This window comes from Nelumbo nucifera, chromosome 7, assembly GCF_055504915.1.
Source record: "Nelumbo nucifera cultivar China Antique chromosome 7, China Antique-T2T, whole genome shotgun sequence".
Classification (NCBI taxonomy): domain Eukaryota; kingdom Viridiplantae; phylum Streptophyta; class Magnoliopsida; order Proteales; family Nelumbonaceae; genus Nelumbo; species Nelumbo nucifera.
The window spans coordinates 9697463-9719344 of record NC_142655.1 but is presented as its reverse complement, the minus strand read 5'-3'; the positions used below and the strand labels follow the sequence as shown (position 1 = coordinate 9719344).

Sequence of the window (21882 nt, the reverse complement as noted above, 5' to 3'; positions counted from 1 at the left end):
ATACACCAATACATGCATATTTTAAAAGGTTTAAAATTTTAGAATGATTGATCGATCACATTCTTATGATTGTTATTAAATAATAAAAAGATATGAAATACTTATCATTGGCCGTATCTATATTTTGATCCCTCTGTGAGGACAGTTGTGCGCACAGTCAATATGTTTTTTGCTTGCGAGCTTAGCATGCACGAAGTATATGAAAAATCCACGGACAAGAAGATTTCTAAAGTTTAATTGGTATAAGAAAAACATCTCATCATTGGGTCAATTCTATATATCATAATTCATCAAATTTCAATCATTCAGACCATATATGTAAAATTTGGCCATGCATATATAGTCTGAATAAGGGTACGTATCCTTATGATTTGAAATCAAATTAGGACTATAGAAAAGAAACCAAATTTATATATTATTGTTGATAACAACTGACTTTTATGCTTAAATTGTATATATATTAATTGTTGCATTATTGAGAAAAGTGAGATTTGGCAGAGTCGTTTAACTCCTGGACATGGGCGGCACAAATCATTAATCCACATGCATTACCTCATGTATGTTCTTTGGCAATGCATTTTTATGTTTTTTTTTTCTTTTGCTTTAATATAATTTCTGTTAATTAACAAATTAACTTCTAGATATATTATTCCAAAATTCCAACATTTATTCATGAAACAGAAAAGAAAATACAATATTGAAGGAATTCATCACTCAAATAGATGTGCATGACCTAACTAATTGAGGGTAGTTTTGTCTTTTCAGAACACCATTTTAATCACAAATTGAGGGGTTTACCCAAATCAATAGGGGGGAGCATGTGCATGACCAAACTATCTTTTCAAGTATTTTTTTTGCCACTACTTGTGCCTATCAAAATCTCAACAGATTATGAGCTCTATAAACAATTCCCATTTTCATAAAAAAAGAAATTGAATAAAATAAAAGTTAGGGGATGACTTTATTATTAACTTCACTTGCCTTTATCTTTAATGATCCTAAGACTACTTTTAAACGTATAATTAATTATTAAATATAACATGCACATTCATTGTCTAACATCTGCCTTTACTGAACACTGTGGTCTACCTACCATATTTAAATTATTTAATGCTTCTTTTTTAGATTAAAAAAATTGCAAAGGCTGTTCAACCTCAACAGCTACCTCTTAATTAGGGATTCAGTTACTTGGTTTTGATAAACTAACTTTTATTACTAAACCAAACTGCTTTATACTTTCTATAGAACTGTCTAAGTACTTCAAAGTACTTAGTTGTAGTTTTAAATCAGTGGAAGGATCCTACAATGGGCACTGAAGTTTTTGTAACTTTGTTCTAGTAAAATGGGCAGAGAAAACAAAGTTTTCATTGTAAAAGGGTTAAAATTGTAAAGAATCAAAATTGAAAACTTTAAGGTCCCTTAGATGCCCCATGCATAGTGTGCTTAGCCTGGAACTTCATTAATTTTCATGAATTTCAATCAATACAGTGTTTAGAACCCCCATACTTTCCTCCAGGTCAACGGGTCAATTGTCACTAATATATCTTTTAATGGTTTTTAATTAGTGATATAGAGAGTTAGAGGTTGACCTGAATCGGAATTGTGAACAAATCACCGGTCGGACTGGCTGGGTCAAAAAGGGGTTGAAAACACTGATTGTGTGAATGTGAATACTGTATGAAAAGTCTCATAGTGAAAAAGAATGAGAGGTGCAAAAGAAGATTTGTATACAAGAGTGGTACATCTTTTATTTCCTTTTACATGTGAAGGGATTTTCATGTTCCCAACATCATCACAACAAGATACTTGATCAAGTGGTTAATAGATAGTATGCCACATTATTCTTATTATTTTAAGATTTTCAACATTTATTCATGAAATTGATAAAAAAAAAAAAAAAACGCATTTAAGCGTTCAAGACATTCACTGAATGGACAATATTAATCCATTTATTCTTCTCCACCTTAATCCACTTCATTTCTTTGGGATGGTAGTGTCTGAAACAAAACAAATGAAAAAAGCAATGAATCAGAACTCATGTTAGATTGTGTACATATTGAAAAAGCTGAATACATATTAAAATTTGAAACCATTTATTAAGATCATAAATCAGAATAAAAAAGAAAAGAAGAAAAAATTAAAGATGAAATGAGATCTTACCTCCACACTTCAATCCATGGGGAAGATCTCTGCCGCAGTATTTAGCAACATAGACCACCTTGGCCATGCTAATTGTCTGCTCCATCTCTTTGGTGATGTTCTGGCACACACATGTTATGTTGGCTTTCTTCACAACGTCACAACACCCTTGAGATGGTGGAACTTGTGGCCCAGACTTCTTAATGTACTGCAAGCATTCCTTCATTAAACCATCGATATCAGCTTTGCAATCCTGTGCCCACACCTGGTGTACGGCAACCAACAAAGCAGCTGCCAACACCAAACTCCCAACCTTATAATAAGCCTCCATCTCCTTCTCTCTCTCTCTCTCTCTCCTTTTTCTTTTCCTTTATCTTTCTCTCTTTACTCTCATTCCTTTGTATGGTGTAAGTTGCATGAAAGGAAAGTATATATAGAGCTATTTGAAGGTAAGGACTGAGGGCATGTTCTGAATGACATTAACCATATGAACTCGGAACTCCAAATTGCCACTCTTTTGATCATCCCTGGAATCTGCTCCTCTCACGGCTCATGAGAAATTTGTTTAGTTACCTGAACACGTTACTAGAATTCAATCAAGTGTAGGGCTGTAATTGGATGGGATTCAAATTTATCTATACCTCTGCATCCGCAAATTTGGATTTAAACCATAAACATTTTGTTGTGTTTTAAATGAATAAAAAAAATTAATTTTTTTAAATATGAATTATTTTTAACTTATTTATGCATAATAATAAATGTTTTAAAAACTGACTCGGAATTGAAACCATTTTAACCACTGGTAACAGTTCGTTGCAAAACTGAGTTGAACGGATCAACAGTTCGAGACTGAATAGAACCATTTCCAAACCAATAACAATTCGAACAATATATCAAAAACCAGAACGACCCATTGGTACCAGATTGACAGATCCTGAACCGAAAACCGACCCAATTGATTTGGGTCAATTGGATCCAGAACCGACCCACCAGCACTAGATCCTATAATTGGAACCGACCCAATCAGTTTGGGTCCATTGGGTTGGACCCACCCATTGTCAACCCTAAGTTGGGCCTAAAGGTGCTAAGATAGATTAAAGGCTCAAATTTAGTACAGAAGGGCCTCACTAGGTATGTCTTGACCTTGATGACCATTGACAAGGCAAAAGGTTTCTGGACTAAAAGCCATGACCAATGAGAAGAGAGCGGGTAACAAGGTTAAGGGTATGTAAAATCTGCCTAGGACTACATATGGCATGGCAATTCCATGGACTGCCCAGGCCTAGGTAGGGTTTTAAGGCACTGGTTCAGAATGCAACCCTGGCGCGTGGCCTGTGCATGTTGCGCCCTTGTGATAGAGATACACTAAAACATGCATATTTTAAAAGGTTTAATTTTTTAAAATGAATCATCTCATCTCTATAATTTTTATGAAAAAATAATAGAAAAAATATTAAACATTGATCATATCAATATGTACTGATACTCAATTTAATAGAAAAATATTAAATTGATTATTCGAATTTGAATTCTAATTCAAACGGATATTAAAAATTAAAACCTGAATTCGAAGTTGACTAGATAATTGAATAGTTGAATATTCGATTAATTCTAAATCGATGGATTACATCCTAATTCTTGAAATCCAAGAATGAGCCTTCTTGTTCCATTTGAATGAATTATTGGAGAAAGTCTTAGCTTGTTTGCTTTGAATGAACAAAGGATACACACTATTTCTATAAATGAAGAAGACGAACAAACAAGCGAAAAAATAAAAAGCAAAAATCAAAAAACCTAATAAAATCTAGAACAAATGACGGAGAAGATGGACAAAGAACAAGGAGAAAGCAAGAGAGGGAGGGAGGGAGAGAGGGAGAGAAAGAGGAGAAGAGGGAGAGATTGCAACATTTTTTTTTTCATTTACCATAAAACAAATGGATGATAACTGCAACTGTGTTATTCATTTACTTTGAAACTCTCTTTTGTTTCATTGATACATGATCTTTGCTTTCAATATGTGCTATTCATTTCTTTGAAATCTCTTCTATGAAAATCAGCAAAACCCGATGTCGGGAAGGAAGTCAATGCAGGGGAATGAAAAAAAAAATGAGATATACAAGGGAGGGAAAGGGGGGTGGGGGGAGATGAGACAGAACAGGTTGAAGCAATTAATGCACTTTTATCACCTATCAACTAATGAAAATATAAGTTTGAACCAAGTGGTCTTATCATGGTAGAAGCAATTAGTTCTTTTTTTTTATTTTTTTCATATTAAAATAAAAGTATATAATAAAAAGTTAAAGACACTTGACCAAGGTTCCAACTTTTAAGACACGTATCTTTCTTTTATATTATATTATCATAGTAATTGAATTTGGATGATTATCGAATCGAGTCGACATATATTCGAATTTGACTGTTTGCATCATTTGAATTATTCAAATTCAAATCGATTACATCAGATGTCGAATTTGAATTTGAATTTTTGAATACCATTGACAGCTCTGAACACACTTAGCATGCACTTAGTATATATGAAAGTCTATATTTTAATTGGTATTAGAGAAACATCTCATCCATGCATACCCATTCAACCTTATAGACTTCTATGATCAATTTGGCACCCCTGAAGGGAGCCTCTCATCTGGGCTCTCCTTCACCTTCTTCCTTCTGGTTTCTCTCCCTCCTCCCTCTCTCTCTCTCTCTCTCTCTCTCTCTCTTGAGAGAGCCTCCCTCTCAAGTTTTCTTAAGGTTTTTCTTTTGAGTTTTCTCAATGTTTTGTTTTCTCTATTCGTGGTTTGATTCTGTTCGAGGTTTTCACTTAAACTCATTCTTCGTAAGCGAATCAGTCTTTTGGTTTCCTCCTCTGTCAGTTTGCATTTCTCTAGCAGTTGCTGTTCATTGTGAGTCCTGTTCGTGGTTTTTCAGTTGATGCTGCACATAGTGAGTTTCCGGTGATGGCAGTCTTTTGGATTCCTCCTCTGTCAGCTTCGTTCGTAGTCTGTGGCGGATTGATGGATTGGAGATGTATTTGTTTTCTTCTATTGGTGATTTGATCTCACCGTTTTTTCGTTTGCAAAAGATCTTTTGATCCTCCTTCATCCATTGTCTTGTTTCGTTTTCTTGAGAAATTGTTCCTAGGTTTTCTGATTGGCCTCATCGGCCCTTTTTTCTATCAATTTCTTGATTGAATCAAATATGATGCTTATGAGCGATTTCAAAAAAAAAAATGATCGATTTGGCATAAACAACTTCTCATCCTGTTATTGGGTTACATCTATATATCATCATTCTTTAAATTTCAATCATTCAGACCATATATGTGAAATTTGGCCATGCATATATAATCTGAATAAGGGTATATATCCTTATGATTTGAAATCAAATTAAGAATGTAGAAAAGAAACCTAATTTATATACTATTGTTGATAACAACTGACTTTTATGCTTAAATTGTATATATTAATTGTTGCATTATTGAGAAAAGTGAGATTTGGCAGAGTCGTTTAACTCCTGGACATGGGCGGCACAAATCATTAATCCACATGCATTACCTCATGTATGTTCTTTGGCAATGCATTTTTATGTTTTTTTTTTCTTTTGTTTTAATATAATTTCTGTTAATTAACAAATTAACTTCTAGATATGTTATTCCAAAATTCTAACATTTATTCATGAAACAGAAAAGAAAATACGATATTGAAGGAATTCATCACTCAAATAGAGTGATAGACAATAATATTATTCTCTAGATCTATTCCTCCACCTTTCTATCCACTTCATGCCTATGGGATGGTGATGTCTGAAACAAAACATAAAACAATGAACCAAAATTTATGTCAGCTGATTGTGTAGTAGATCAACAGAAACAGGATGGATGAAATGGAATAATGGTAATTAATTAATAAAAATAGGTAGGTAGGTAACTAGGTACCTCCACACTTCTGGCCATGGGGAAGAGGTTTGCCACAGGTGTCAGCAACGTAGACCACCTTGTCAATGCTAATAATCTGTTCCACCTGCTGAGTGACGTGCTGACACACACATTGAAAGTTGGCATTCTTCACAACGTCACAGCATGCTTGAGATGGCGGAATTTTTGGCCCAATCTTGGTCACGTATTTCGTGCATTCCCTGATCAAACCTTCAATATCACTTTGGCATTCTTGTGCTGACACCTGCAGGTGCACGGCAGCCATCAATAGAGCTGCCATTATCAATATCCGAATGCTACAACCTGCCATCTCCTTCGGTCCTCTCTCGTTTTTCTTTTCTTCTACTTCTTCTCCTCGCTCTCTTCTACCTTCTCTTGCTTTGCTTGCTGCAAGTCAGATGCTGGCAAAGGCGGGTTTATATAGAGCCGTGTGAAGGCCTTTTTCTTTTCGAGCTCCAAATCGCTCATGCATCTTTTTCATCTCTGAGAGTCACGAGAAATCTGTTTTCCTCAACGCCCTTTTGAGTTTTGAGATTGAATGGAGATTGAAATGTCGACGTAGCTTTAATAAATAAATTAATTAATTAAAGAGGGCATTCAATTGAATTGGCATTTTCCAAAAGGCTAAAGTGATTGAACTGAATCACTTATTAATAAAAGCACGGTGGCTCGAAATTCGTTAGGAAGACCAAAGGAATTATCCACATCGATCCCATCTGACAAAATTTAGGTAATGGTTATTGACTAGCTGTTGGCCTGTTGCACGGGTGGTGTTTTAACAGATGAAACTTAATTTGTAGTTGATCTCTTTACGCTACCCGGATCAACAAATGTTATAAAGAAAGTAAGTTTGAAAAACGGACTAGATTTCTTGAAAATTTAAATTTTTATCATTAGTTTTCTAAGGTGGTAAGATTGAATTGAAAATTTCCAGGCTTCAGTAGATTGAGCTCAAGTATATATAGAACTGGATTACGGATTTTGATTGGGGATAACTTTGGCTGTTGGGGGCTACGGTGGCAAACGGGTGGATTGGGTTGGGTTGAGTTGGGTAAGGGTTGAATATCAATTCATCACGATTCATTATCAATCTTTGTTAAAGGGTCATAACTGACCCTAACCCTAATATATCCTGACCCACCCATATTGACCCACTTGATCCATCTATATTGACCCTTAGGTTGCATTTGGTTTGCGAGAAAGGGATGAAAAAGTAGGAATATTCTTTAAATATTCTATTTTCTCAAGTTTTATTTGTGGGATGGGACAGGAAAATTGTAGGACATAATTTCTCAGAAAGTGGAATGCGGGGTCACACCAAAACAATGCGACCCCGGTGGGAAAGGAAAAATGAGGGAAGGTTTATTGGGGCTTGTCAAAGAGGGTTCATCTTCTCCATTTTATGCGTCAAGCAGATCTCTCCAACAAATGACATAACAAACTTTGTTCTCATGTTCCCTAGTCAAGGTAAGACTACATTTAGATTCCTCGTGACTAGTGGTGGCAATTGGGTGAGTTGGGTTCATCTAACCTGCCAATCCATTAATGACCCAATTATATAAAATTAAATGGGTTGGATTCAACTCAAACCTGTATTAATCCAATCTGACCCGCCCAAACCCATTAACCTTATATTTATGTACTTAAAAAAAAATTAACTCTCTCTTAACAAATAAGTTAGTCATAGTTTAATGGTAATAGTAGTTGTTATTTACCCAAGTGGTGAATGTTCAAATCACATTGCATGCATGTTATTTTTACAAAAGCGGTTAGACCAACTTGAACTATCTAATTGGATTTTTTTTGAGCTAATCACACCAAGGGTGGTTGAACTGTTTAGATCTGGATCAGTCCTATCGGACCAGACTAGACTGATTTAGTCAATGGTGGATTGACTTTGCCTGACCCATGTCAGGTTCATGCACTAGTTTTGGAACCAAACCAATTGGCCCAAAGTGGGTCAAGAGAAGTAAATCAGGCCAGTCTGAATTCGGGTTGGGTTGTGCAGATACGGGCTGGACCAGACGATCCAAACCAGGCATGGCAAGTGGGGCAGATGTCTGAACCCGTTTTGGATTTGGGTCAACCCAGATCGACATGTCTTTGGTCGGGTCGATTTCAGGCTGGGTTGACCGACCCAAATGAACCAAACCGAGGTGATCAAGTCTGTTCATATTTAGACCAACTTGATTTGAATAGATGTCGATTTGGGTGAAGTGTGTTGATTTAAGACAAAACTAACTTTAGTCAATAATTAATAGAAAATCAATGCATTAATTATATTATTTCATTCAAATGAAGAAAATTAAAAAAATGGCCAAGGAATTAATACTTATTTATGTAGTGGTTAACCCAATAGTTATCCACAACCCAACCCATTTAAATTGACCCAATGGGTGATCAACTCATTTCCAATCCACCAAGTAAATGGACAGATTACATGGGTTCAACGGATTGGGTGAAAAATTGCCACCCCTACTCGTGACTTACTCACTACTTGGTATTACCACTGTGGCTGCCTTTGGTCTACAACACCACCGCGGCTACCTTGTAGGCCTATGTCAATCATTTCCATGCATCAATACCTTTCTGAGCTCTTTTTACTAAATACAAAGAAAAGCCAGGTCTGAGTTTTTGTCATCGACATGAGTTCAATATCTCGGGTTTCAGTTTTTCTAGGTCTGAACTTTTCACCCACTTGTATGAAAGGGCTTTGTCTAATTTCTATTTTTTACAACGTCTCAAAACAATTCCAACTCCTCCATTGATGCATAGGCTGATTTTGTACAAGATTCCTTAAGTTGGTGGGTCTGTATTGTACATGATTCTTCTGCATTTTTTTTGCCCTGTTTCATTTCTAGTGTTTTGCCTTGTTTCAATTTAATTAGTCAAGTTTATCACCTTCCACCAAACCTCCATTCCTAGTTTCAAAACTAGGCTTAGAATTCTTAGTTGCTCATTGATTCGTAACTAATTATGCACACTGATTAAATATCTAATTAATGTGGTCTTTTGTTTGTTTTTCTTTGTGGTCATAGTTATTTTGAGGCCTTGTTCACTTTTTGGTAAATTACTTACCCGGGTAAATGCTGTTACCTGGGTACCCATGTTCTTTTATTTCTCGTATAAATAAGGCAATGACCATTTTATCCATAAAAATCCATTATTAAAAGGGGCATTTTTGTCTCATTCAAGTGTTGGCAACTTTCTCCCTAGGTGAGAAAGTTATTTACCCACCTAGGAGATGGGATACCCAGGAAAATAAACTTTCCCTGTTCCCCACAGAAATCTGAAAAAAAAAAACATGAGATTCTTTGTCAGTGGGAACCAAAATCCCATTGACCAACTTCCCCCCTCTCAAAATCCAAAAAAAAAACGCTCCCTGAGTATTAAACAAGAAGTTTTTTTTTTTTTCCGTTTTCTTTTAAGCCAAGAAGATGTTTTGAATTTTCATCCCCACCAAATGGTCAATGGGATTTGCAAACCCTTGTTTAAATTTTCCCTCAAGGTAGTATAGAGGAAATAATAACCATTCCTTCTAGTCACTTGCACCATGATCAATTGCTATGAAAACATTCAAATTCTTACATTTACACAGTAAAATCTGCATACAAGTTCTTTATACAGTCCTGTCCCAGCCATTTTCATCAAGTGGTACAATGGAAATATATATGGTAGCTAAAATTTCATTTAGATTCCATGTTTTCCTATGAAGAGTTTACTAGGATGCAATTCCCATTATGGACAAGCTTTTTTTCTTACATGGAAGATAAAGAATGTCTTATCTGTGCTGTACATCAGGAAACAATGCATCATTTATTTTTCTTCTGCCATTTTGCAAGAGAAGTTTGGTTGGCTCTCCATTTGAACATCTTTTAGCAAGCACTAAGATGTTCCATGGAATCATCACAGAATGGAAACAGATTAAAACTCATTAAAAACATTGCCCAAATCTGAATAGAGACAAGCATTGGAGAAGGTTGCTATTGTATTCTAGTTTATACAAGAAAGATGCTATAAACAAAAGATTGCATGGAAACATAAATCTTGATCCCATGGCTATAGCTATGGTTGTAAGAAACTTCACTCTTTCTAGTTTCTACTACTACTAGGATACAACAATATAGAGTTCTTTTATTAAACTCTGTAGTTATGGAGAATGTACATATGGTTCTTGTATATCTTATCTTAATAGGGCTGCTATAGTTTGTGTGCTAATCAAGCAAAATTGCAGGGTGATTGCAGTGGTAGGTTGCACACCTCAAGATCTGAATCCTTTGGAATCTAAATGACATGCAAATATTTTTTCTAATGTTTTAAAGGCAAAATCTAGCAAATAAATATTTTTTCTAATGCAATGTATATAGTTATGTGTTTAAACATCCTAAATTAGATTGTAACTAGTGTGCTAAAATATATAGGAATGAAGTAATAAAGCTATTTGCAGAAAAATGAGATAGCTCATAAAATAGCATAAACTATTTGTAAGAAGGGAATCGATTTGTGGTATTCCCTTCATTAGGCATTGATGGACAAATCTTTTTGAATATAATATAATATTTTATTGGGTTTGGTTGACAAAAAAAAGGAATTTTCCCATTATTTTCCCATGTATAACCAAATGATGGAAAGTGAAATTTTCACATTTTCTCATCTCATCCTCTCCCATCCCACCCAAATGGAGTCTTAACCACCCTCACCCATAACCCACCTACCATCACATATAAATACAAAAATGGGTCAGGATGGCCCATATACCTAAAATAATAAATTTTGAGAGAATAATCTCTCTCAAGACTACCACGTGACAAAAACGAGTCAGGTCAACCCGTACACCAAAAAATGCAAAAAATGTAGATAAATATAGAAAATTTGCAAAAAAATTGCAGAAAAATACAAAAATACCAGAAATTTACAAAAATGCAAAAAAACTAAAAAATTACAGAAAATTCAGAACTTTTGCAAAAAAAAATATGAAAATATGCAAAAAATACCAGAAATTTGTAGAAAATGCATGAAAAACACCCAAAAATGCAAAAATTATGCGGAAAAGCACAAAAAATTGTAAAAAATGCAAAAAAAAACTAAAAAGTTTTAGAAAATGTGGAAAATACCAAAATTGAAGAAAAATACCAAAAAATTATAGAAAATGCGGAAAATAACAGAAAAATTGTAGAAAATCAAAAAATGCATAACTTTTATAAAAGTGCTTTCATAAAAACACTTTTAGAAAAGTGCTTTCATAAAAACACTTTTAGAAAAGTGCTTTTATGCTTTCATAAAAGTACTTTTATAAAAGTGCTTTTATGCTTTCATAAAAGTGTTTTCATAAAAGTACTTTAATAAAAGTGCTTTCATGTAAAAGTACTTTTGTAAAAGTGCTTTCACAAAAGTGCTTTCGTGTAAAAGCACTTCTGTAAAAGCCCTTTTCATAAAATTACTTTATAAAAATTGCTTTTGTATAAAATTGCATGTGAACATGAAATTTAATATAATCTATTATATTTCACTTTTAATCCCAAAATGAAATGTGGCATGGTGGTTTGGAAGTATAATGAGATGTAGGCAAATTAGTAGGCCTGAGTTCTAGTCATTTTAATTGTTTTTTTTTTGAGATTTGGCGAGTATAGATAGAGTTGTATTTGACCCAACCCATCTTGACCCACGCGAACCAACCCATCCTGACCCTAATGGGTACACTCAACCCAATCCACCCCTGACCCTTTTCCACTGACCCTAATGGGTTACTCGACCCATATTGACCCACCAATAGATTGGGTGGGTCCCAAGGTGGGTGGGTCAAATGGGTTGGGGTCAAGATTGCCAACCCTATTGGGGGCCAACAACCTATGCTGTTGAGATAGTTTTTCCTAACCATCTTGTAAAGCTCTTTTGTGGGTTAGGCTTTGAACTCAGGAATAATGTGTTATTTTTGTAAAAGCAATGACATTTGGGAATGGTGTCATATGTTGGTCTTGGTATATCTGTTGTAGTTATATATAGTTCAATCCAGAAAATTGAGCTCTGTTGTCCAACTTGAAGCCTTGAAAGGCTTTCAAAAGTTCAGTCACCCATGACTCAAAGTACTTGTAGATTGGACTCTACAAGTGCAACGGTTTTTAGAAGTGGATTGGGGTTGAAATTCGCATTGAGCATTTCTTAAATTTTAAATGGATTTGGCCCTAGGGCTTATCCCAATGCAATGTAAATTCTTCAATGAATATTAAATTAAATAGGCCCTTAGGCTAGTAACCCCTTGTTTCTTTCACCTGGTGTGTAGGTGTTTTATTATGGGAGTCCCTTGCTGAGATTATGGGTGAAAGTCGAGCAGGTGGGGTTGAGTTAAGGTCAACCCGAGCCCAAATGAAGTTGGAGATGCCTTTATGGAAATGAAACCACTATGGCATTTGGCAGTAGAAATGAAGTAAGCTTTTGTTATAGGATTTGGTTGGGAGTTGTTAGAAAGAAAGACAATGAACTCTTAGAAACACTAACAAGTTACCTGTTAATCTCAATTTTTTTTTGGTTGGATTGTTAATCTCAAGTCAGGATTAGTTGAATTTAACAGTATATAGCATTTTGTAGAACCAATGATAATGCCCCACATTAGTCATAAATGCTAAATGAAAGATTGATCAGTGGTTGTACACCCCATTGTAATGGCGCTGCAATTCAAAAGTTCTATCTCAGTTTTGGTGAATGGTTCTCACATTTGTACACGGATTGATGTTGCAGCATGATTAATCTAGGGTTTCAGTTGAGAAATTTTAGTTGAAGAAGATCAATGTTTTGAACATAAAGGGGTAATATTGGCTTAAACATGAGTTTTTATAAATTGACTTAAACATACACTTTTTTAATAAAACAAACGTTACTTATTGTTTCATGCACCAATTTTATTATTTTAAAATCCTATTTTATTATTTTCTACCAAGGTAACCAACCTAAAATCAGAACTGTTTTGGCCATTGGTTTTCAAGTCGACGGTTCAGCCATCTGTTCCAAGTGAACGATCCATTCCAATTAATAAATAAAAAATTAAGAATAATTAAAATAAAAAATGACCAAAAACCATTGAATGGGTTGACGGTTTGATTGCCCGAGTCAATAGGTCACTGACCAATTCAACGATTTTTGGCCAAGAAGTGGGTTTAGGGTAAAAATGAAACTGGTTGCCTGAACGGTTACCAAGCTAAACGGTCCAACTATACGGATCAACGAAGGTTCAAAAACACTGGTTTCTACAACCATAAGGTCTACAACAAAACTTGATAACCTCTTTTTAGTTGCATTGAATCCTATGATATGGGATAGTTGAGATGTGTAAGATGTTGGTTTCCATTTGCTGTGATTTTGAGGATTTGGTCCATAGATTAGATCTTTTTAGGGACGTTGTGATATGGGTTTGCATTTATTGTGGTAAGCCCTTCTCAGTTGCATTGATTCATGTGATATAGTTGTTCTAGTCATAAATGTATTTGTATATCTCCCAAAAACAATAAACTACCACAATATTCTAATACTCATAAAAGGAGTCTAAGTGTGTGTTTTGTTCCGTGGACATTTTATGATAGGCGTTTATCAAAACACAATGTCATCAACAAATCAACATTTTTCTCATAATGTTCATCCGTATGCATTGATATTCACAAAAGTGTGTTTTGATTTATGTGTGTACCAACCGTTGGAGGAAGCTTCATTTTAACGCTTCCCCCAACGGTTGAGTGTTTATTCACTGCTCTGCTAATGTGTCGCCTAGTGGCGTCTAGTTGTTAATAAACGGTTTATCAAGTACTTTTCTCGATTTTGAAGACAAATCAAGTATAAATGTTTATTTAATAAACGGAAGCTATACCAAACACATATTGAATCTCATTGTTGCATCCCAGGAACAACTCAACGTAAAATCTTTCTAATTTCATCTTCTCTTTGGTTATAATTGTAAATTTGAAGAATAATTAAGGTTTAAAAAGTCTTTCAATTCATTCTATCAAATCTAATGGTCACAAGGTATATTTACATCTTTTTGAAAGCATAGGGTATATTTAAATCAATTTATAAAAACTAAAGGTATGTTTAAGTCTTTTACTCAAAAAATAATGTGCATGTGATGTTAATATAAATGGCACTAAACATTTCATTAGCAGGTGGGCTCTTTATGTTATGTGGGGCTAGTTATATTAGATTGCATATCTATTAGTATATATTAAAACAAAGATGACCACATCAAATGACCTCTCCTTTCTCTCTTAGCCCAATTGATAGCATTCATAGCCCCTCTTCCTTATACCATTCTTTGCTATCTCAAGAAACTACTTCAGCAAGGCTCTCCCTTCCCGAAACCCCTCCTTGTCCCTTCCCAATGAGAGAAAATCATGGACTGTTTATTTAAAGATGTATTGAAAACAAATGCTCAGAAAATACAATCAAAGCTACATCCTTGGGACAAAATGACATGTGATAGTTATAAAGAAAGAGGGACAAGGATAGGACCAAGTGTTATGGAGATAATTTTTCCATTTTCTTCTTCTTCTCTCCCCTCCTTTTAATTTTTGCTTCCTCGCTTTCCTTTCTGAATTTGTTTTAGATTTTTGATATCTTTTCATGAATGCCTTCTATTTGAGGATGTTAACTCCCCTGTTCTACTGTGTTTGTTTTCCAAAAGAACAAAAGCATAAAAAACTAACGATTTGTACATCTTTCATTCTCCATCAACAAACTCTTTTTGTGGGATTCCTCTCATACAACACTTTGCCCTTTTTTGTCTTATGTTTTAATAACACTTAATTATTTTCTCTTTCACTATTTATTTTCGTCCAAGTTCATTTTTGCTAATATTGTTTTATATTTTCAAACTTTTTGTTTCACACACAAAGCTCACATTGATCTCATATGTTTTTTTTTTTCTTTCAAATTTGATTGTCCCATCAAACAACTTAGAAAGGTGTGCAGGGAAGAAAAAAAGCATCTCTCCAAGGTACACCTGATCATTCTTAGTTTAAGTTCTAAAACAAAGAGAGGTTGGCAATACTTGGGCTGATTTTTTGTTGTTTTGTGGCATTTAATTGGTTTTCTATCAAAAATTGAATTATGGGGACTGAACAATGTATCTATCAAGTTTTGGATAGCAAATGAGGTTGTATTTATGACTCCTACATGTTACTGCGTTTGGTTGTTTGATGAAATGAGTGAACACTCTTATCACAAAATTAGGTCAAGAAGATAAGTTGTGTGGGTTGGGTTTGAACTAAATTCAAATGCTAGTTACAATGACTTAGAGCATTGGTTTGATTCGGTCTAGATTGATTCAATTTGATTGAACTAGTTGGCTTTGGTGTTGTGATTATAATCAAACTATTAAATAAATAATCAATTAATTAATAGTAAACCAGCCCATAATTAAAAGTCTATGGTCCTTTTTTTGTTTGCCTTTTGAACCATTGTGTTGTGTTGAAATAGCAATGTACATAAGAAAGGTCGAAGCAATCTTTTCTTTTAAGATAAAATAACTATATTAGCTAGGAGAAACATTAATAAAGTTCAGAACATCAGGTATCCCCCTCAGGATAAGTTTCAAAAGAAAAGAAATGGAGAGAAGATTAATTCTACACAGACTTTATAACTTGTTGGGAATCCAAACAAATTAAAAGGTTTTCCTTGAACATATGAGAAGCTTGTTCGATTCCCTACAAGATGGCAAATAATTCCGCTTCCACAATAGATTTGAGGTTAGTTTTGCGTTCAATAATATGTAAGCAAGATAAATTAGGAGATAGGTAGATTTCCACATAAGAAAATGATGAGTGAGAAACAGATCCTACATAGCTGCATCTACAAAAATAATGCAGTTAATAGAAGGATGCACTTTTAAGAGAAATGTAGCATTTTTAGCAGTTAATGAGCTTGTTGGGGTTTGTTGAAAAGCTATTTGAGCAAACATGGAATTGATATGAGAGACTAGTCATTGGACAGAGATTTGCCTATCTTTAAAACATTTTTCATTTTGAGAAAACCAAATATAGTACAGAGCAATAGCATACCAACTCAAAATCTGGGAAATCAGACCTTTGTCAAGCAGAGATCTAATTAAATCATGAATGCAATTCAGCTGCATCTACAAAAATAATGCAGTTAATAGAAGGATGCACTTTTAAGAGAAATTTAGCATTTTTAGCCGTTAATGAGCTTGTTGGGGCTTGTTGAAAAGATATTTGAGCAAACATGGAATTGATATAAGAGACTAGCCATTGGACAGAGATTTGCCTATCTTTAAAACATTTTTCATTTCGAGAAAACCAAATATAGTACAGAGCGATAGTATACCAACTCAAAATCTAGGAAATCAGACCTTTGTCAAGTAGAGATCTAATTAAATCATGAATGCAATTCAGCCAAGAAGATTGAAAATGACACTTAGATTTATATTTCAAGGGTCAATAAATAAAATAGCTTGAGTTTGTGGGCATTCAAAGAATAAATGATTAATTGTTTCCAAGTTATAATTACAAGAGTCACAATTCTGATATTGAGAAGAGTCTAGTATGTGTTCCCTTACAAGAATATAATAGTTATCCACCCTCCATAAGAACAACTAGAACTGAGGAGGAATTGGAAGTTTCCCTATCCATTTTAAACAAATTTTGAGATTATCATTTTGCATAGAGAGGTTCGGTTGCTAGAGTTGAATATAGGCATGCTTTGTAGAAAATCTTCCTAAGGCATGGGGTGTCCAAATCCATGGCACAGGTTGCTTTTCTGTGATGGAGGTATTCAGGATATCATTAATCTAAATAGGGTCCATGTGTTGATCAAGAAAGTTCCTATTCCAAGAATCATTTGTGATTAAAGTTGGAAAAGAACGGTTACGAAGATTTGGAGAGATAGGCTGCACTAGCATCTAAAAACCATTGGTAGATTATATCTAGGGAACCTGGTCAATCTGTTGATCAGAGTTTGTAGAAACCAAGAAACCTACTTCTGGTAGCAGATTGCAAATTTTGGGAGATGCATATTCTAGAAAAAAGATCTTGACAATGATGTCGAGTAAGGAAACAAGTTGTTTATTTTTAAGGTACTTGGATTTCCATACCTGAGCCCAAAGCTTATGTTGTTCATTTAGATATCTCTAGACTATTTTTTTAAGAGGGTCAAATTAACAAGTTTTATTTTCCTATACCCTAGCACACCATCGAAAAGGGTGAGGGTTTGATTTGGTTTTTGCCCACCAAAAGTTTTTGAATTTCATTGATTGTTTTTTGGTTAAACTAAACAACACTTGTAGTATGATTAGGGATTGCTTGGAGCACTGATTGGATAAGGATATATTTTCTTGCTCGACTCAAAGATGAAGCTTTTCATGTATTTAGTTTTGTTTTAATGTTGTTTAGTACATAGGAAAGCTGTGAGTTTTTGTTTCTTTACCAAAGAAGAGAAATCCCTAAATATTTGGAATGGGGGTGGAGAAGTTTGATATGAAGTTGCCTTCGGATCATTATTTGGTGCCTGGGATGAATGCTTTTGCTAAAATAAATTTCAGACTTATCAAAATTTATTAATTGACCCTGAGGTAGATTGGAATTGCTGCAAGATATCCAGATCTTCATGATGAGCTCTTAGAAAGAGAAGAATAGCATCCGCAAAAGAGAGATAGGAAATAAAGGGAGCTCTTGGTGCAACTTGGATTCCTTTTATACCCCCATTCTTCTTTAAACTAATAAAGCATTCTTGAGAGCCTTTTCATGGCTAGGATAAAGAGATAGGGGGACAGGGGGTCTCCTTGTCTGAGGATAGAGAACAAAAGAGATAGACAAAATACACTTTTTGATAAGTTGACATAGAACTTAAGAAAACCTAAGACTTGCAAGACTTAAAAGGTCATTCAAGTCTATCATAAGATTTAGACATGTCAAGTTTAATAGCCACATGGCCTGTCCCTCTATGCTGATGTTTAAGGAAATGAAACATCTCATAAGCAATGATAGTATTGTCAAGCATCTGGCAGCCAATGATAGACTTTAACAAGAAAGGTTGAAGCAATTGGTTCCAATGGTAGAGTTGTCGATGTGGCTAGTGAACCTTATAAAAGTAAACCAAATTAAATCAACTATGAGGACTGAGTAAGATGCACTAATTGTAACCAGTCACTATTTTGATATGTCTCCCAAACATAATTGGGGCCAATTTTAGTTGCTTCTAACTACTTAAGGCCTAGACCAACCTCATACTATAGAGATACCTTGAGGTAGGGAAAAAAATAAAATTAGCAATAAAAGTAATGCTAATTAACTACTGTAATTAATTAAAAGTAAATAAATTTAAATTTAGCTATTGATCCGATCTAAGCCAGTCTAGTTTGTTTGGCTGATTTTCTTTGTTCTTTCATTATAAAATTAGCTCTAATTAAATGAATTATTAGTAAAATAAATAAATAAATGTAAAGGAAAAAATTAATTGAAAACATAATAGTACATTTAAATAAATTAACATAAAATTGAAAGCTTAACATTAAATTGAATTAATCTACAATAACTATTTTACAATATTCTTTATTAATTAACAGAAATATTTTACATTACATCTTTTGTTAATTTTCTTGTTCAACATTTTTTCTTATTTTGGTTAATTAACTTAACTATACTATTATTTTACAATAATTTGTTTATAAATTAACACAGTTATTTTATAATACATTTTCTATTTGGGTTGTAAGGATTTGACCCAATCCGAGTTTTTTGCACATGTTATCCCTAAGGCTGTGTTTGGAAACCATGAAATGGAGTGTAAATCGCAGTTTAGGATAAATTTGCACTCTGGTTCACTTTTGCTTGTGTTTGACAACATTACATTTATGCATTGACAAATGACAAAAACACATTTTCCAATGCATATTTACATTGACCATAAGATGTAAAAGTACACTAATAAAAAAGAAGTAAATTTGCATTCAAGTAGACTTTTGATAAAAAGGCATATGCTTTATTAGAATTTGTGTTTGCATCCATTACAACTAAAAGTCTATTTGGTAAGAAGGTAAAATTGTCAGTGCAAAACTAACCCAACTTTGCAATTTATATGGACCGTTTTACACTATACATATTTGCATTGTTTCCAAACAAAGCCTAAGTTTCAGCTTGTGGTCTAGGCTTTGGCCAAAATACTTGTGCTTGATGTAAACTTTGGTTGTGCTTAAGTTGAGGCCTTGGTTAGTTAGCCAAAGCCTGACCCAATTGAACTTGGGCTCAACCCAATTCAAGTCTACCCCAACAAATGCATATTTACCTGCATTATATTTATATAAGAATATATTTTTTCAAATTATATAAACATGTATATAGGGGTGATCATTTTCAGCCTGGCCCTACCCCGCCCAAGATTTATGGGACCGTGTAGGCCTGGGCCAAGTCTTATGTTTTAGGCCCAAAACTTGAATCAGGCCCAAGCCTAACCTTATTACAAATGCAAAGCCTAGCCCATGATCATCCCTACATGTATATATATATAAAAGATGCATATTACATTTGTTAATAAAATTTGTGCATAATTTGAATCGATTGCACACTTAAATTGGACCCATGAAGTCCAATAAAAAATACTATATAAAATTATGAATTCTTTTAAACCTAATCAATCTTACTAATCTAGGGGTGATTATAGACCAAGTCAGGCTTTGCACTTATAATAAGAGCTATAGCCTAGGCCCAACCTAGGGTTCTAGGCTTGAAACATAAGCTCGATCCCAAGTCTACTTGGCCCTGGGCTGGGCTGGGGCTGTCTTTCATATATAAAATATTATATAAACTAATTTTATATATGTTTACCAAAAACACTTATTTTATATATTATATATAATATAAATTGTACGTGTCATATTATAATATTCATATATAAAATATATTATATAATATAAAATTATATATATATACACATATGCATATACATGTTTATATGTTTTAAATATTTGTAGGCCTAATGCACGGGCGAGTTCACATCTCTGCCCCACATAGAGCCGCCCCACACCACATCTTCACCGTGTATTGGAAACATCTCCCAATGATAGTACTAGAACCGATGATGTCATCATCGGGAGTTGTTACCAATACACGGTGGCGATGTGAGGTGGGGCGTTGTGGAGCAGAGATGTGAACTCAACACGGGCCGGGCAAGAACACAAAACCCAGCTCAAGCCTAGAATATCTGGGCCGGGCTGAAATGATCACCCCTAGACTAGACTAACGTTGGGCTTGGGTACTCGGATTTGACCTCAGGTTTGGCTAGTCTTGATGGGTTCGCATCTGCCCCCCCCCCCACCCACCCTCTTGCCTCCCAAAAACGTCCCACGAAACCTAGGTGCGACACGTGTCATGACACACGTGCACTAGGATGACTCGTGCGGTCTCTATTTCACGCCGTTTGTATCACGTCCGTTAATTCCTTCTCGCCCAAAAGGGTTTATTCTCTCATTCTAGGTATTCCTTCTCCTATTCTACTCCTATTCTACTGTGAACTGAAACCCTTGGTGCCCCCTTTCGTAACCCACCCACCGAAGATAAACTCTTTCGAGTTCCGCCGGCCATATAAACGGCGAGAAGGTAAGTATTCTATAATGGAGGGAAGTAAGCGTCGCTAGTTTTCTCGGCGAAATGCTTAGCACCGGATTTTCTGTCGTTGGGTTCAATTGGATGTCGTCGCCGGCGGCCACAGAGCTGGAGTGCATAGTCATGGATTGGCTTGGCAAGATGCTTAAGCTCCCCAAGTCTTTCCTCTTCTCTGGAAACGGTGGTGGTGTGCTACAAGGGACTACCTATGAAGCCATCTTGTGCACTTTCACAGCAGCCAGAGATCGGACGTCGAATAGAATTGGTAGGGAGAACATAGGGAAGTTGGTGGTTTATGGATTAGACCAAACCCACTTCCGTGCCGTTGCAATGAGTAAGGCCACCTCATTCGGGCTGGCCCCCAAGTCTCTTTAGTCTACAATCCAAGCAGATATACAAGTTGGGCTCATCCCATTATTCCTCTGTGCTACTGTCGGTACTACATCGTCGATAGCCGTTGACCCAATTGCTCCTCTATGCGCAGTGGCCAAAGAGTATGGAGTTTGGGTTCACATCGACGCAGTATACGTCGGAAGTGCATGCATATGTCCTGAGTTCAAACACTTCATCGATGGGGTAGAGGATGTAGACTCGTTCAGTTTCAATGCACATAAGTGGTTCTTCACCACTCTCTATTGCTGCTGCCTTTGGGTCAAGTACCCTAGCACTCTTGTTAAGGCCCTGTCAACCAGTCTTGAGTATTTGAGGAACAAAGCTACTGAATCAAAGCAAGTGATAGACTACAAAGACTGGCAAAATAGCCCTCAGTCGTCGATTCCGAGCCATGAAGCTCTGGATGGTGCTTTGGAGCTATGGTGTGGCCAACCTAAGAAATTTCCTTTGGACCCACGTGAAAATGGCTAAGCACTTCGAAGAGAAGGTAACCATGGACAAGAGGTTTGAGATTGTGGTGCTGAGGAATTTCGCGATGGTATGCTTTTGGCTGCTACCGCCGCCGGTGAAGGATCATGAGGATGAGACGCTCCGGCAATCGTTACTGTAAGTTGCTGGAGTTGATCAACTCAGGTGGGTGCATATACATGACACATGCGGTGGTTGGGGGTGTTTACATGATCAGGTTCGTTGTTGGTGCAAGCCTTACGGAGGACCGCCATGTGAACTTGACATGGAAGGTAGTGCAGGAACATGCATAGACCATTCTCAAAGCGTGCTGATTAAGGTGGCGACCTGCGACCACCACTTTGTATTCATGGA

General features: G+C 35.4%; 2 protein-coding genes and 1 pseudogene across 2 annotated transcripts; 1 reads left to right on the top strand and 2 right to left on the bottom strand.

Moving 5' to 3' along the window:
* Nucleotides 1-1974: 1974 nt before the first annotated feature.
* On the bottom strand, nucleotides 1975-2470 carry LOC104608944 (uncharacterized). The gene is made up of 2 exons (XM_010275071.3): nucleotides 2161-2470; nucleotides 1975-1997 (listed from the first exon to the last, which is right to left on the bottom strand). Exons 1-2 carry the CDS (start codon nucleotides 2468-2470, stop codon nucleotides 1975-1977), a joined length of 333 nt encoding a protein of 110 aa, XP_010273373.1.
* Nucleotides 2471-5785: 3315 nt separating this feature from the next.
* LOC109115535 (uncharacterized) lies at nucleotides 5786-6531 on the bottom strand. Its single transcript, XM_019199690.2, has 2 exons — nucleotides 6074-6531; nucleotides 5786-5941 (listed from the first exon to the last, which is right to left on the bottom strand). The coding sequence occupies exons 1-2, from the start codon at nucleotides 6381-6383 to the stop codon at nucleotides 5925-5927; spliced, it is 327 nt and encodes a 108-aa protein (XP_019055235.1). The 5' UTR covers nucleotides 6384-6531; the 3' UTR covers nucleotides 5786-5924.
* A 10262-nt stretch (nucleotides 6532-16793) lies between these two features.
* Nucleotides 16794-21821, top strand: LOC104608948 (tyrosine decarboxylase-like; annotated as a pseudogene).
* Nucleotides 21822-21882: the final 61 nt, after the last annotated feature.

What these genes read in the sequence shown, in the direction of transcription:
- LOC104608944 (XM_010275071.3), bottom strand. Translation starts at nt 2,470, where the DNA reads ATGGAGGCTTATTATAAGGTTGGGAGTTTGGTGTTGGCAGCTGCTTTG. An exon ending in CCATGGATTGAAGTGTGGAG is followed by an intron (nt 1,998 to 2,160) that starts GTAAGATCTCAT and finishes GTTTTGTTTCAG; the next exon opens with ACACTACCATCCCAAAGAAA.
- LOC109115535 (XM_019199690.2), bottom strand. Translation starts at nt 6,383, where the DNA reads ATGGCAGGTTGTAGCATTCGGATATTGATAATGGCAGCTCTATTGATG.